This window comes from Ruditapes philippinarum, unplaced genomic scaffold (genome assembly GCF_026571515.1).
Source record: "Ruditapes philippinarum isolate M1 unplaced genomic scaffold, ASM2657151v2 ctg4552_1_1_1_1, whole genome shotgun sequence".
Lineage (NCBI taxonomy): Eukaryota > Metazoa > Mollusca > Bivalvia > Venerida > Veneridae > Ruditapes > Ruditapes philippinarum.
In genome coordinates, this window is record NW_026856059.1 from 21,394 (window position 1) to 36,056 (window position 14,663).

The window sequence follows — 14,663 nt, forward strand, 5'->3', positions numbered from 1 at the left end:
AAAGAAAGTCGATGTCATCATACATCATGTTAAAAATGTAACAAAATTAGAGAATTTAACAGACCTATGTTTCAAAATTGATGATGTGACGTCATGATGTGAAGGCGTCAAAAAGGAGAATGCGCGACGTTACGCGGTGAAAATCAGTAAAAAATACTTGAAATCACTTAAAAAAGCATGAAATAAAAAGAAAATTTATTTGTTTTACATATAAGATTGAAATATATTTCATTCGTGATAACCAGCTTTTTATATTTTCACTCGTGGCTTCGCCACTCGTGAAAATATTGCATCTGGTGTTCATTCGGTGAAATTATATTTCAATCTTACATGCAAAACAAACAAATATCCTCTATATCTTTGTTTAATAACAGGAAAAATACAACGACAAATTCGGTCTTGTCGGTGATCATGCATACTCACTTACTGATGCCGTCACTGTAAATTCAAACGGACAGACTGTACATCTTGTTAGAGTTCGGAATCCTTGGGGAAATACGGAATGGACAGGACCTTGGTCAGATAAGTATGTGGGGTTTTAATTGGTTCCTAATTGAGGTACAAGACGAATTAGAAATAGCTTTTGAATCTCAAAATATTCAATAAGATTGCGGACTCCGTCAAAGAATTGTCGGTAAAAAGGTGTTAAAGAGGTTAAGAATATATGAATTTTGCTGGCATGAGCGAACTCCCGGAGGATTTTCAATGAATTATTGTAAAGTAACGACTGGATAGATTCAGAGAGCAATGTTTCAGTTGTTCAACAGTAGTGCGAACCACAGAGCCTAACCGCTGCAAGTTCGAGTCCAGCAAGTAACAAGATTATTTCATTTTTATAAACTATATGGTATTAAAAAAAAGAAATGGACATATTCTCTAGGGAAATAAAACGTTTTTGTACATGATAAGAACAATATCTTATTCAGAAAATCGAGTTATGTACAGAACAGAAAATATTTAAGATTGGCCTTAGACAAAAAAGAAAACGTATCACGAAAAGGAGGTTGACATAAACACTTGTTTTTTTAATTATTTGCGACGTTGCTGTCATTCCAGGAGCTCTGAGTGGAACACAGTTGATCCGGATACTATACCATATGCAAAAAAAGACGATGGTGAATTCTGGATTGCCTTAAAAGATTTTATCAAGTATTTTTCCGGTGTTACATTGTGTTCTTTGGTTCCTGATTTCGACAAGGATGGGTGTACAGACTCGCTAAGTAAGTGAAACAACTCGCGTTATCCTATGATATAATATTTTATTATGTAATTGTAATAGTCATATAAATGCCCAGTAATTACCTAAATAAACATGCGATTTTGATTTAATAAGAGAACCATGTTCTTCACCTTATATTTGTTTGTGATTATACTGTTAAAAAGTTTAAATATGGGTAAATAACGCAACAGCTATTATTGTAAATAGATAAATGATGAAAGATATTTTTATGATACATATCAAAATTGTTATAAGTTTTAATTCAGTGATATATAATTTTGAAAATCCACTAGGTTTAGGTAAGTGTATAATATAAAATAGATTTTCTATGTTGTAGTTGTATTTTTTAACAGCTATTATACGCATTGCATGTAAGTAATGCACCAATCATCTGTAACTCCAGCTGCCTTCGTCCCCCTCCCACAACCTTCCCAGAGAATGGTTTGGAACTTTTGCACGACAACTTAAATCCCATTAAAGGCTTCAATAACGCAGATGAAGTTATTTTACCTGAAAGCTTAAGGCGTATAAAGCACAGCAATCATCGGGAAGTGCGGGATGAAACTGAGAGTTAACAAAAGAAATATATTCACTGCTATTCCCAATACTGCCTTGTCATTTATGCAGGTATCCCTGTACTGCCATGGGTATATATCCCGGTATCCCCGTACTGCCTTTGGTATATATCCCGGTATACCTGTACTGCCTTGGGCATGTATCCAGGTATCCCAGTACTACCTTGGATATTTATCCCGACATTCCCGTACTGCCTTGGGCATATATTCCGCTATATCCGTATTACCTCGAGCATCCCGGTATTCCCGTACTGCCTTGAGTAAATATCTCGGTATCCCCGTACTTCTTGGGTGCATACATGTATTCAGCATCCCCGTACTGTCTTGGGTATATTTCCCGGTATCCCTGTACTACCTTGCGTATATATCACGGTATCCTAGTGCTACCTTGGGCATATATCCCTGTATCCTCATACTAACTTGGGTATATATCCAGGTATCCCCGAACTATCTTGGGCATATATCCCTGTACTACGTTGGGTCTATATCCAGGTATCCCCGTACTGCCTCGTGGAGTGGTCAGTTGGAATCATAGAATTACTGATGCATTCTTTCAACCAACAAATTACGTCATTTTTATATAATCACTTAGATTGTTGATAGCTCGTTGTTATTCCTCTTCTAAATGTTCAAATCGATAGTTTAGGAATAAAATAATATAATTATCTTTTCTAACATATTTCTTTTTTCGATCTCATTAATATAATCTAATACATAAAATCGCACATGAACTGAAAAAAAAAATCTCTATTTATAATTTTTGCCTGCTGGTTGAAAATTGATTATTGCCACGTCACCATGTGAAACAAATATAATAAGTCTACAGTCATTCACATATAGATTGTGACATTAATATCTACCTAATCAAGTGATAAACGTCTTTTTTGTCATATCCGTAAAGTATATACCGGATATTTCAAGTCCTGTTTACACACGGAAATACTGATTTTGTATTTAAATTTTTTTGTTTGCTTTTGTTTGTTTGTTTTTGTCGTTCGTGTTCATTTTAAATGGTGAAAAGCATACTAGGTAAACAATGCTCTTAAAATAATGTACATTTCCGATTTGTCATGATCCTTATCAATCGTAACACCTCGGCTCTTCCCGTAAACCCTCGCATATATAAACATGTTATAACAGAGTATCAAATGACATTGTTTCACAGTGTTTAGATTATTTTTTTTGCGATACCTTCTCCTAATATTATTTTGCAATTGATCATTTTAAAATGGACAACAGTTTGTATTTACTTAATTTTGAAACTTTTACAACTGACACGAACAAAATATGACTTAAGTTGTTCCAATATGTCGCAAGGTCTATTGCGAAGCATAATAGCCGAGGTGATCTGATTGAATCCTTATCCGATATTTGACGTAAAGTTCCAAAAAATTGTGATTGATATTTTGCAATATTGAACAGAGGCGTATTTGTCATTTACAACTGTAATAATTCTAATAACTTTAAAGATGCATGCCTCCAGATAAGCCAAAACATTTCAAGAAAATCAATCTTGAGGTATGGTGGCTGATTTGTGCCATTCGTGTTTTTGCACCGCGGCCCCGCCATGCGAAAAGTTAAAGAAAATAATAAAAATTGCGGGTGCGCGGAGCGAAAAAGTGCTTATAAGCTAGGGCGCAGAGCGAGATTTAATAAATAAAACGGCGCTTATTAGCAGGGTGCGCAGCGAAGTTTTCTCTTTTAATTTTCGCCCCGCGCCCCCGCTTATTATTGTGCTTTTGTCCCCCGCCTAGCCAAGCGAAAAGACGAGAATTTACAAGTTAAAATGTCAGGAGCGCGGAGCGAAATACCGCTAATTAGCGAGGACGCGGGGCGAAGTTTGATACATAAAACTTCGCCCCGCGGGGACGCGGAGCGAGATTTCAGAAATAAAACGGCAGGGTCGCTTGACGAAAACACGCTAATTAGCATGTAAATGTTGGCTTGACCACCGTTTTGAGCGAGATTTTGGCTTTTTGTCGGCTCTTATAAGTACAACAATGCATATTATACCGTATAATTTCAGGCATAAAATATACAGACACTTCTTCTCTGGATTGTTTTCTATTATTTTCATATTCAATTTATTTGCAAAGGAAGTTTGTTGTTCGTATTTTCTAAAAAGATCAGACGTGTGAAACATGTTTGCAAATAATAATTTATGGATAAAGAGTAATTTCTTCGCAGCCGTATGCGGCTATTCCTTTTTTTTTCAGTTCGGTTATTGTATAGAAGAAGTTTGTATTATCTCCGCAGATAAAATTGGGCGGGGCTATTGAAACGACTAAGCCCGTCCGAGTGGTATTATGAGATGAATATCCGTGTTGATTCCGTGCAGACTTGTACTTGTGGGGAAAAAGGTTGCTAATGGAGTTAAAATACGTTGCTTGGGAGTTTTTGAGATACAAAGTTTGAGATACAAAGGGCTGTTTGGATTGTTATGAAACGCAGCGCGAACATATGTTATAAGAATAAAATGATGTTTATTTCTGATACTTCATTTTACAGTAATGGTTCATTGTAAATTCCAAATAGGGTTTTTAAAGACAAAAATGTCCTGGTTGAATTGTAATGTTACCCAGCATGAATGCTTATTGTAATAAAGAAATGATGATTATCATATGAACACTTTCAACACTGGAAATGACAAAATAAACCGGAAGTTTATGACTTTATAATACATTTATAATTCTTTAACCCCACAGATCATTGCACCACAATATATGGAGAATGGTTCGGAGAAACAGCCGCTGGGTTCGAGAACAAGATAAACAATCCACGATACATGTTTGAACTCCCTGATGAAGGTGAGTACAATATGATATCCTTATAAAATCATTGGTGTTTACATATACTTGTATATAATCTTATTTGCTAAAGTTAGTTTTCATATTTTGAATATTGCCATTATATATAAATCAAACAGGGACAAATCAAATTCTATAAGAGATAAGTTCTGTTCAGTTGAATTTTTATTAGATGCAAGAAACAATAGAAATGTGAAATTTTATAAATAAGTATGAAACTTCAATGTCAATATTTTGCAACTGTGGTTATGATTCATTTTACATGTACATATTGACTCCAAACTTTCAGTTATTTCAGTGATGGGTCAAAGACTGATTCTCCTAACCTGCTCACTTTGTGAAATATGTTTTACTAGCAGACTATTCAATGTCAGTGTCTATGGCCTTCGTGGTCAATTCCTACGCATGAAAACTCCAAACAGGTGTTAAATACCGCTAAGACCGAAATAATTTCGTAATTAAAATGCATTGTGCTTGAACATGAGTTAATGCGAAAGAACGAATATAATTGTTTCGGCCTTAATTTATAATAAAGGTAAAAAAATCAAAGCCAAGGGTTTTCATACTATGGCTTTTTCCAACTTATTGAATCGCCAAAATACGCCACATGACTTTTCATTTATTATCTCAAAACTAGCCAACCTGTACAAAAACATAAAAAGAACAGTGAGCGCGGGGTTCGTTTTTTATTTGTTTGGGTCGTCAGACCCAACAAATAATGGTAGGGAAATTTCAGAGCCTGATGTTCTTATTTGTGTTACCTTCTATATTGGTCGAAGGGTTTTATAAAGTTCTCTCTTGTGATTGAGACTGTAAAAACACACAGAGGCAGCAAAATAAATAAATAATCAACACAAAGACAGAAGTTAGGTTTTCACTCTACAACTGTAATTCAAATCTTCAGTGCATTTCATAAATATACAAAACCGTCAAAATCATGAAACAAACGATGAATGAGAAAATGAAGAATGAATATATATCAATACACATATATAAGTAAATTACCTGTAAAAACACACAGAGGCAGCAAAATAAATAAATAATCAACACAAAGACAGAAGTTAGGTTTTCACTCTACAACTGTAATTCAAATCTGCCGTGCGCATGCGTGGCGGTAAATCATGAGCGAAAAAATGAGGCCCGTCACCAGTTACTATAGTTAGTGTACGATATATGATGAATGATATAATGAGGCTATGGGAGTAAATATGAGATGAAGAGTGGATGGACAAGGAAGAATATATTTATAAGAAATGCACTATATATCATATAGGATATAATAATGTTAAAGTATATACATGTATATATAATGACAAATGACCCTGTGACATTTGCAAATGCTGAAAATAGTCCAAACTCCTTGAAGCGGTTACTTCCCTTCATATGTACATTAAAGCCGAAAAATTAAGGGGAGATCACTGCGTAAAGATTGTTAAATGACAGGCGCATTAATTTTCGTAAAGAAAAAAATAGTTCCCGATTGGTCAAAGATTTCTAATATTGTGTTATTCTTATAGATATACATGCTTATATTCAGCTCCATGATTATTTACTTCAGTGTTAAACAACAGGTTTACCGTGAACACAATATATCGAAATCAATAAGGGTTACAAACTCTAATTTAGAATAATATGGTATTTTCTTCAGGCTGTTATCTTATAGCTCCCCGTGGTCGATGCGTTTACACGCTCGCTTTGTAAGCGAGAGGACTTGAGTTCAAATCCCAGTTCCCAAATAAACATTGAATTGAATATCAGTGCAGTGTTGCAATTAGTCTTACTATAGTAATTACACTGGAAACAGCATTGGTGACACTATACAAATTGGTTTATAATCTCACAACCTTCACCTTTCTGACATTCTGAGACCCAAACAAATTCAGCGCCTTCTGTGCTTTGATCTTACTTCCGATTTGTTTCTTTGCAATTTCGATACTTGCAGTTTGGTCTTAATGACATTTTTATATTTCATTGCATTTATTTTTTAATATTTCAGGAATGGACGACGACGGTCTGGTTCCAGTAGTTCTTCAGATATGTCAAAAATTGAAACACAGAAATAGTAATAAGTTTTCAATACGAGTGGACCTATACAAGGTATATATATTTATATACCATTTTATTCTTATCGTTATATATTGTTAAACTCTTGAGACCTAGCAATGAAACTTTTAGCCGTCAGTTTTGAGACAACCCGTTCTCTATACTGCGGCGACTGAATGTTAGAAATTAAATCATATCAAAATCTATTAAAAAAACATGTTACACTTATTTAGTGGAGTGAAAGTATTACATATATGGTGCAACGATAAGTTATCATGGTCAAATATTTTGATTAAAACTTAATGAAATATACAAAAAAACTATTGACCATATGTCGAAATGAGTGTTTATGGATTTTCAGTTTAAATGACTGAAGACTGTTTGTTCAAGTTAAAATGATGTAAGAAGATGTTATGTTTTGTTCAGGTATTAGGAGAGAGGTCTGGTTCGGAACCGCAAGCAGTAATGGTATTATTAGGAGAGGTCACTAACGTTTATAAGAGTGAACGTCAAATGAGCACGAGATTTAAGTAAGCTTCTTGTATTATCATCTTTAACCATTTTGAATGGTTTAAAGCTCGTGTGAAAGCACCTTTTTGTACGTACTTCAATAAAGAAATTTTACTCTAATTTAAACCATTCGTTTTATGTTAGTTGCTAAAGGAAGAAATTTAACGGTTTTATTAAACATCAAACTAGCATCCTGTACTTTCATTGGACAAGATTAGTCATGTGGTGATTTTCTACTTGTCGTTAGTGATTCAGTCGCTAACACGCTATTGTCACGCAAAACAAAATAGCCGCCTTTCAACAAAAATATGTTTTTAATGATTATTTTCCTGCATAAGATTATACTTTTTAAAGGAATATTCACCTTTATCTTAAGGAGAAGCATTTCCGCTTTTAACTAACTTTTAATGACAACAGAGTTATTTTTTGTACACCTTATTGCTCATTCAATTGCATACACATTTGAATGACGTTAGTAAGGCAACATGCCTCCATGGTTATAAGATGTGTAAAAGTGCATTTCTTCTTATGTCAATATACAAGCTTTATTTGATGTTTACAAGATATTCATACAAAAAAGTCCTGAACATCGGTGAGAAGAAAATCAAACACCCCTACCGACCAATATATTTTTGAAGTGTGTCATGGACAAACCAAATTACTTATAATATTCGTATCAAGATATACTTCTGTTCGTGTTACGTGTTTATAAACTTAATTTCTACGTTATTTAATTTCAGAGTTGAGCCTGGACAATATGCCATTGTCCCGTCCTGTTTTGACGCCGGGAAGGAAAAGGAGTTCCTGGTCAAGGTCTATACGCCGGCTCCTATATATAACGTCAGGTACAAATACTTTCTTATAAAATGGAAAGTATGTACGTCTATATGAGTAACAAATAAAAATAACATTTTGTTATAAACAATTGTGTCACAGTCATCAAGTGTTGGATATTTGATAACCATAACCTCAACAAACATATGTTTTGGTACGATATGGCATGTTTATGTCTAATTGAAACACATTTGCAATACATATACATGTTAATTTCTAAACTGTTAGTGTGTATATCAAATGCTACATTGCAATATGTGTTATTTGATAGACTTGAGTCATATACATGCATCATAAATTTTGCTTATAAGTGTTTTAACACTTAAGTGCTTATCTTATATCTGTGTTATCTTATAAATGAATTATCTTATAAGTGATCTTGTAAGCGTATTACCTTTTAAGTGTATAAGCTCATAAAAGTAATATATTATAAACGTATTATAACTGTATTATCTTATAAGTGTATAATCCTTAAAGTGGTTTATCTAATTAGTGTACTATTTTATAAGCGTATTATCGTATAAGTGTACTATCTTATAAGTGAATTATCTTATTAGTGTACTTATTATAAGTGTATTATCTTTAAAGTGTACTATCTTTGAAGTGTATGTATTTTGTCTATTAATTGTATTATCTAATACATATTTTATTTTACAAGTGAATTATCTTTTAAGTGTATTACCGCACTAACATAGCAATGACATTACGTATAGTAATTATGTAAATGTACTCTATATATGTAACAGTTTCGAAACAAAACTCCTCTCTGATTGACGTTTTCCTTGTTTCCTCTTCGTGTAGTGTCCATGCTTCGGGTGTAGGTGATCCCTTTCTTGAACAACAACTAAGATATCATTGTCCAGTATATTTCTTACTTAACTGCCAAAAGTCACATGCTTAATCATTTAAACGTCTTATCTGGAAATATGATCAATGCGACTTTACCATACGCCGCTTTTCAAGGAATGGCACGGAAGTGTCACATTGAAGGTTCCATGATAACCGCCGTATGAACACATCTGCGGATGTTTCTAAATTCAAAATTTTCCTATTTCATGTTTAAATGTTGAATTCTGCTTAAGCCGGTGCCAGGGGGCGTGGACGGTAACTTGCACTTTCCAGTACCGTCCATGAACAGGCTCAATCAAACCGAGCCTGCAACATTTTCAATTTTGCCGTGTTGGGCTTTCTTTAGGGATTCTGTATTTATCTATTTAATAATATGCGACGTGAAGCCGCTTCATATAACTGGGAATCCCTTGAAAGTGACGATAACGATACATATGCTAGAAATATTACTGAAACCTTGATTACATTATCAAAAAAACACATTCCAAACAAAATAGTTACTATAAGACAAACAGACCCTCCTTGGATGCATAATGAAATAAGAAAATATATACGGAAAAGAAAAAGGGCATATGACAGAGCTAAAAAATCAAATAATATAGAACACTGGAACAAATACAAAACATTAAGAGACAAAACAACTCACCTACTTAGAAATGCAAAAACAGATTATACTCAACAATTATCAGAAAAAATAAAAGTAGAAAATTTAAATACAACGTATTACTGGAAAATTCTCAAACAATTCATTAAACCAACAGTAAATAGTAAAATTAAGATTTTGAATGATAATGGCACCATATTGACTTCTGACACTGAAAAGGCAAATATACTTAACCAATTTTTCCAATCACAATCCTCACTTAATGATAAAAATAAGTTTTTACCAAACTTTCATGTACATCAAAATATTAATAAACTTGACACAATAAATATAACTTATGATGAGGTACGTGATACTCTTAAAACTCTCTATGTTGGTAAAGCATCAGGACCTGATAAATTCAACAACAGGATACTGAAGGAATTGTCAGAAGAACTCTCTGTACCTCTCTGTCATCTTTTCAGAAAATCATTAACAACTTGTAAAGTCCCTTCACAATAGAAGCTTGCCAATGTATGTGCAATTTACAAGAAAGGTGACCCCTCAATTGTTTTCTAATTACAGACCTATATCACTTCTTAGCACGATCAGCAAATCTTTAGAAAAAATTATACATAAGCATATATTCAATTTCTTTGTTGCTAATAACACAATGACTTCATTACAATATGGGTTTGTTCCCAATGACTCAACAACAAATCAACTTGTTTCTATATATAATACATTTTGCAAAGCCCTTGATGATGGAAAAGAAGTGAGAGCTGTCTTTTGCGATATTTCAAAAGCCTTTGATCGTGTCTGGCATAAAGGTCTCATTTTCAAGCTTCAGTGTGCTGGAATAAATGGTGGGTTTTTAAATTGGTTTAGTGACTATCTCAGTGATAGAAAACAAAAGGTGGTTCTGTCAGGCGGTTCCTCTCAAACCGTTTTTATTTCAGCCGGAGTTCCTCAAGGGTCCATTCTAGGCCCTTTTCTCTTTTTAATCTATATAAATGACATTGTTCTTGAGATTAACTCATATATCAGACTCTTTGCAGACGATACAAGTTTATATATTATTGTTGATAATCCACTTCATGCTGCGGAGACTCTTAATTCTGATCTGAAAAAAAATTACAGAATGGGCAAATGGTTGGCTTGTAGACTTCAATCCAAGTAAAACGGAATCAGTAATAATCTCTCGTAAAGTAAACAAACCAATTCACCCCCCATTGACAATGAACGGAGTGCAAATAAATGAAGTGACCTCACACAAACATCTTGGAGTAACATTTTCTAATGATGGAAATTGGCATTCCCACATACAAAATATTACCAAAACAGCCTGGCAAAGAATTTATATTATGAGATCTTAGAAATTCATTCATAATCGTAAGTCACTTGAAACTATATATCTCTTTCATTCAGCCCCTTCTGGAATGCTCGGATGTTATTTGGGACAACATAACTCAACAAGATGAATTTGAACTTGAAAAAACACAACTTGAAACCTGCAGAATAATAACCGGTACAACATAACTAGTTTCTATCTCTAATCTTTATGAAGATACTTGCATCCAACCCCTTAAAGTAAGACGCTACAAACACAAACAAATTCTTTTTTATAAAATGTTCAATAATCTTTCTCCTCATTACCTCTCTTCATTAGTTCCCGATACAGTAGGAGAATCTTCAGATTATAATTTACGAAATGCAGACAACACTAGAAATATATTTTGTCACACACAACTTTATTCTCATTCATTTTTGCCATCATCAATTAAAGACTGGAACAATCTTCCTGTTAATTACAGAAATTCACCATCCATTTCAATTTTCAAAAGAAGACTTAATGAAGATGTCCAAAGTGTGCCTTCTCATTATTATGTAGGTAAGAGAAAATACCAGATTATACACACAAGATTTAAGAACATTTGTTTTCAAAAAACATAATAGAAAGTCCCCTATGTGAATGTGGCGACATAGAAAACACATCTCATTATTTCTTCTCATGTCCAAGGTACCAAGATGAACGAAATTTCCTCCTTGACAATTTAAGTGAAATAACAACTGTCACACTTAACGTTTTACTCTATTGTGATAATTCAGTTGCTGACGATTTAAATGAAGCAATATTCCTTCATATACACTCATATTTACATAGAACAAAACGTTTTGAAATGTAATAGAAAGTTATTATTTCGACTAATATGAAATAGAGATTTAGATGCATAATATCTTCTCAAAAGTATATTATAAAGTCGTTCCATCTACTCCATAGTATTAGAGTGACCATTTCCTGTTGTCTTTCTTTTTCTTTCTCTCAAATATGTCTCTTATTTCCTACCTTCTATTACCCAACAATTTCAACAATTAACTTACGTTTCCATATCTTTATTTTCTTTATTATTTTTTTTAAACATGTTTAAAAGTTCTATTATTTTTCTTAATAAGTTTAAACGTGCTAATTTGTGCATTTACCACTTACGTGTATTTATGATATAGAGCTATAGGGTTTTCCTTTACTTTTTATGTCTATACAGTCATGTACTTTATTGTTAAGGTCGTTTCGGTTACGAAAACCAGAGTGCAAATTGCTAACTTTCTTGTACATGTAAAGAAGCAAGTTTATAGTGAAAATGTGATGTATATTTAACACAAAAATGCATATAATTGTTACCATTTTACATACTCTTTGAGATAGTGATTACGGAAAGAGTTTCTAAAAAAAGCTTTTCAAGCTTCCTACTCAACCCGTACGATTTATTATTTGTCAATTATCATGTAAATGTAATACTTATAAATAAAAATATTGTTTAAACTAAAACAAAACTTATCTAATAAACATGACATACTACAATGTGTAATTATGCCTGCATAATTCTTCTTTCAGAGAAATTGGTCGTGAATACGCTATAATGGAAAGTGAAGAATTCAAATGCCCAGATGAAGCAGTAGTTGTCAGTAAGTATAAAAGTTGACAAATAGTGTTATATTATTCTATATTTACTAAATAGCTTTAAATTGTACGAAAGGATCAAGCTATTTTTCTATTTGTTTAAGTGCCTGACTTTCCAATTATTTGTAAATTAAATGGAAAAGTCCATCATGTAACCGAAAACAATGTTTCTAGCAAGATTCATACCTATATTATTATTATTATTATTATTATTATTATTTTTCTAAAATATGTAAGAGTAATAAATTCAAATTTATTGCAGCAAAATATATACCACATCGGTGTACGTAAGAAAGTCTTAACAATAATTTTCATGTGCGTATATTATATGTGCACGGCTATTTATTTTTTACAAACTTTCAACGATTTGAATCATATGTTTTAGGACATACGGAAACTGTATTTGGGAGATGGACTTGCGGCCATAATGCAGGTGGCCAAATTTCATTTCAGACGTATTATCAAAATCCTCAAATAGAATTTGAAATACCTGACAGGAACAATGGTATGTTTGTTGTCTGTATATCAAAGACACATTATGCCTTAGAAATGATTACATTTTTGTATTTACTGATCAATGCTGACATTCAATCTCTTGCACAGAATTTCACGACAAACCTAACAACAAGTAGTTCTTAAAACAGCTTAAAACTAGCGATGTAAAAGAAAGAAATATTTTAACTTTGTTGCAAGTATCCAACAAATTACAACGCATTCAAAGTTTAAAAGTAGCGTTGGCAATAAATGCACAATTTAATAAATGAAAATGCTATTTTAGCGATGTCGATTTCCGAATACTTCAGAGCGTAGTTCACAAATAAATCTGACTGTCGAGTAATGGAATATATACATGTCGGACTGTTTTGGCGTGATTATTTACATCAGTGTTAAACAACAGGTTTATCGTGAACAAAATACCTAAATTAATAAGGATTACAAACCCGAAATGGAACTTCTAAATTTATAATTATTTGATTTTATTCGGCAGTCCTTTTTATAACTCTCCCGTGGTGCAAGGGTAACGCACTCGTTTAGGGTGTGAGAGGTCTGGGGTTCAAATCCCAGTCGAGGCAACTATTTTTTTAAGTGTCTTTTTTAAGGAAGTAGCCACGATATGCAAGAATAAAGTGTGGCTGTCAAAAAAATGAACATAAATGATTTTTGATGCAACTCTAGTCATGCTAAATTCCGTATGTATCAAAAGTAAAAAATCTAAACGCAGTCGCTGCATCTCGGTGCATTGTAAGATGAATTAAAGTATATAAAAATAAACTTATACAGGAAAATACATACAGATATACAGTACGATTTAGATTGCAAAGATCAGAAAATACCACAGAGCTTGCAGCTCTTTGATTTAATATGTACCATATGGACTGAGTGGTAAAATCTTATGGATGAATTACCCCGATCAATCTACCGAACCTCCCGAATTTAGTCGTTTATAACTGTCTAGTGAATTTTACAAGACAAATATTTCACAAGTAATGTAAACTAATCATGCAGTGTAACACCGCAAAACGTCCGTACCGCAAATCGTACGTATATGGACGTTTTGCGGCGCATATCGTCCACATTTTTCTGACGTACACTTTGCGGCTAAAAAGCATGGTCCTGCCGCATAACGTCCATTTTTTAAAGTTTATATAATTTTCGTTAATTTTGACCAGTTATTATCAGGTGTTATTGTGTGTTAATTTTAGCTCACCTGAGTATGCGCTTGTCTGTCTGTCTGTCCAAATTTAGCTTGTTACCACTCTAGCAACCACATACTAGAGCTATATGTCCAGAGTTATCTGCCCTTGAATTACACTATCTGTTATATTTCACATTGTTACCACTCCAACGCTTTCATTTCTTCTTCAATCTTGAGAACTTTTAACAGAATATCTATGACCATAAAATCTCAACAAAGTTAGATAATAGGCTAAATCTAACAAAATAAAAACAACTAGACCTGTCACTGAAGGTGATTAATACCCCCACCAGCAACTTTGACTTTGAAAATTAAGTGGTCTGAAGAAAAATTTGAACTCAACCTACAGTAAATAAAGTATCATCAGCACTGTGTACAAAGAATTATTTCAATTTACTGAAATCACAACCAGGATCTTAATTTAAGCTTGCTATACACCAAGTTTGATTACATTATCTCATTCCTAACCCTAGTAATTGTCCGGAAACCATTTTTCTATTTTTAGTAACTGTGACCTTAAACCCAGGGGGTCCAAATGCAATACCAAGCGCGGTTTTCATGTAAGCTTGCTAAACACCAAGTTTGATT

At 33.2% G+C, this 14,663-nt stretch overlaps 1 protein-coding gene across 1 annotated transcript in view; it reads left to right on the forward strand.

Moving 5' to 3' along the window:
* The window catches only part of LOC132745282 (calpain-5-like), a 34,133-nt gene that overhangs the window by 13,870 nt on the left and 5,600 nt on the right, over positions 1-14,663 (forward strand). Inside the window, exons 7-14 of the mRNA XM_060734157.1 lie at positions 375-526; positions 1,057-1,220; positions 4,500-4,601; positions 6,598-6,698; positions 7,071-7,174; positions 7,895-7,999; positions 12,314-12,384; positions 12,765-12,884. Coding sequence (XP_060590140.1) covers positions 375-526; positions 1,057-1,220; positions 4,500-4,601; positions 6,598-6,698; positions 7,071-7,174; positions 7,895-7,999; positions 12,314-12,384; positions 12,765-12,884 — 919 coding nt within the window. The remainder of the gene's footprint in view (positions 1-374; positions 527-1,056; positions 1,221-4,499; positions 4,602-6,597; positions 6,699-7,070; positions 7,175-7,894; positions 8,000-12,313; positions 12,385-12,764; positions 12,885-14,663) is intronic.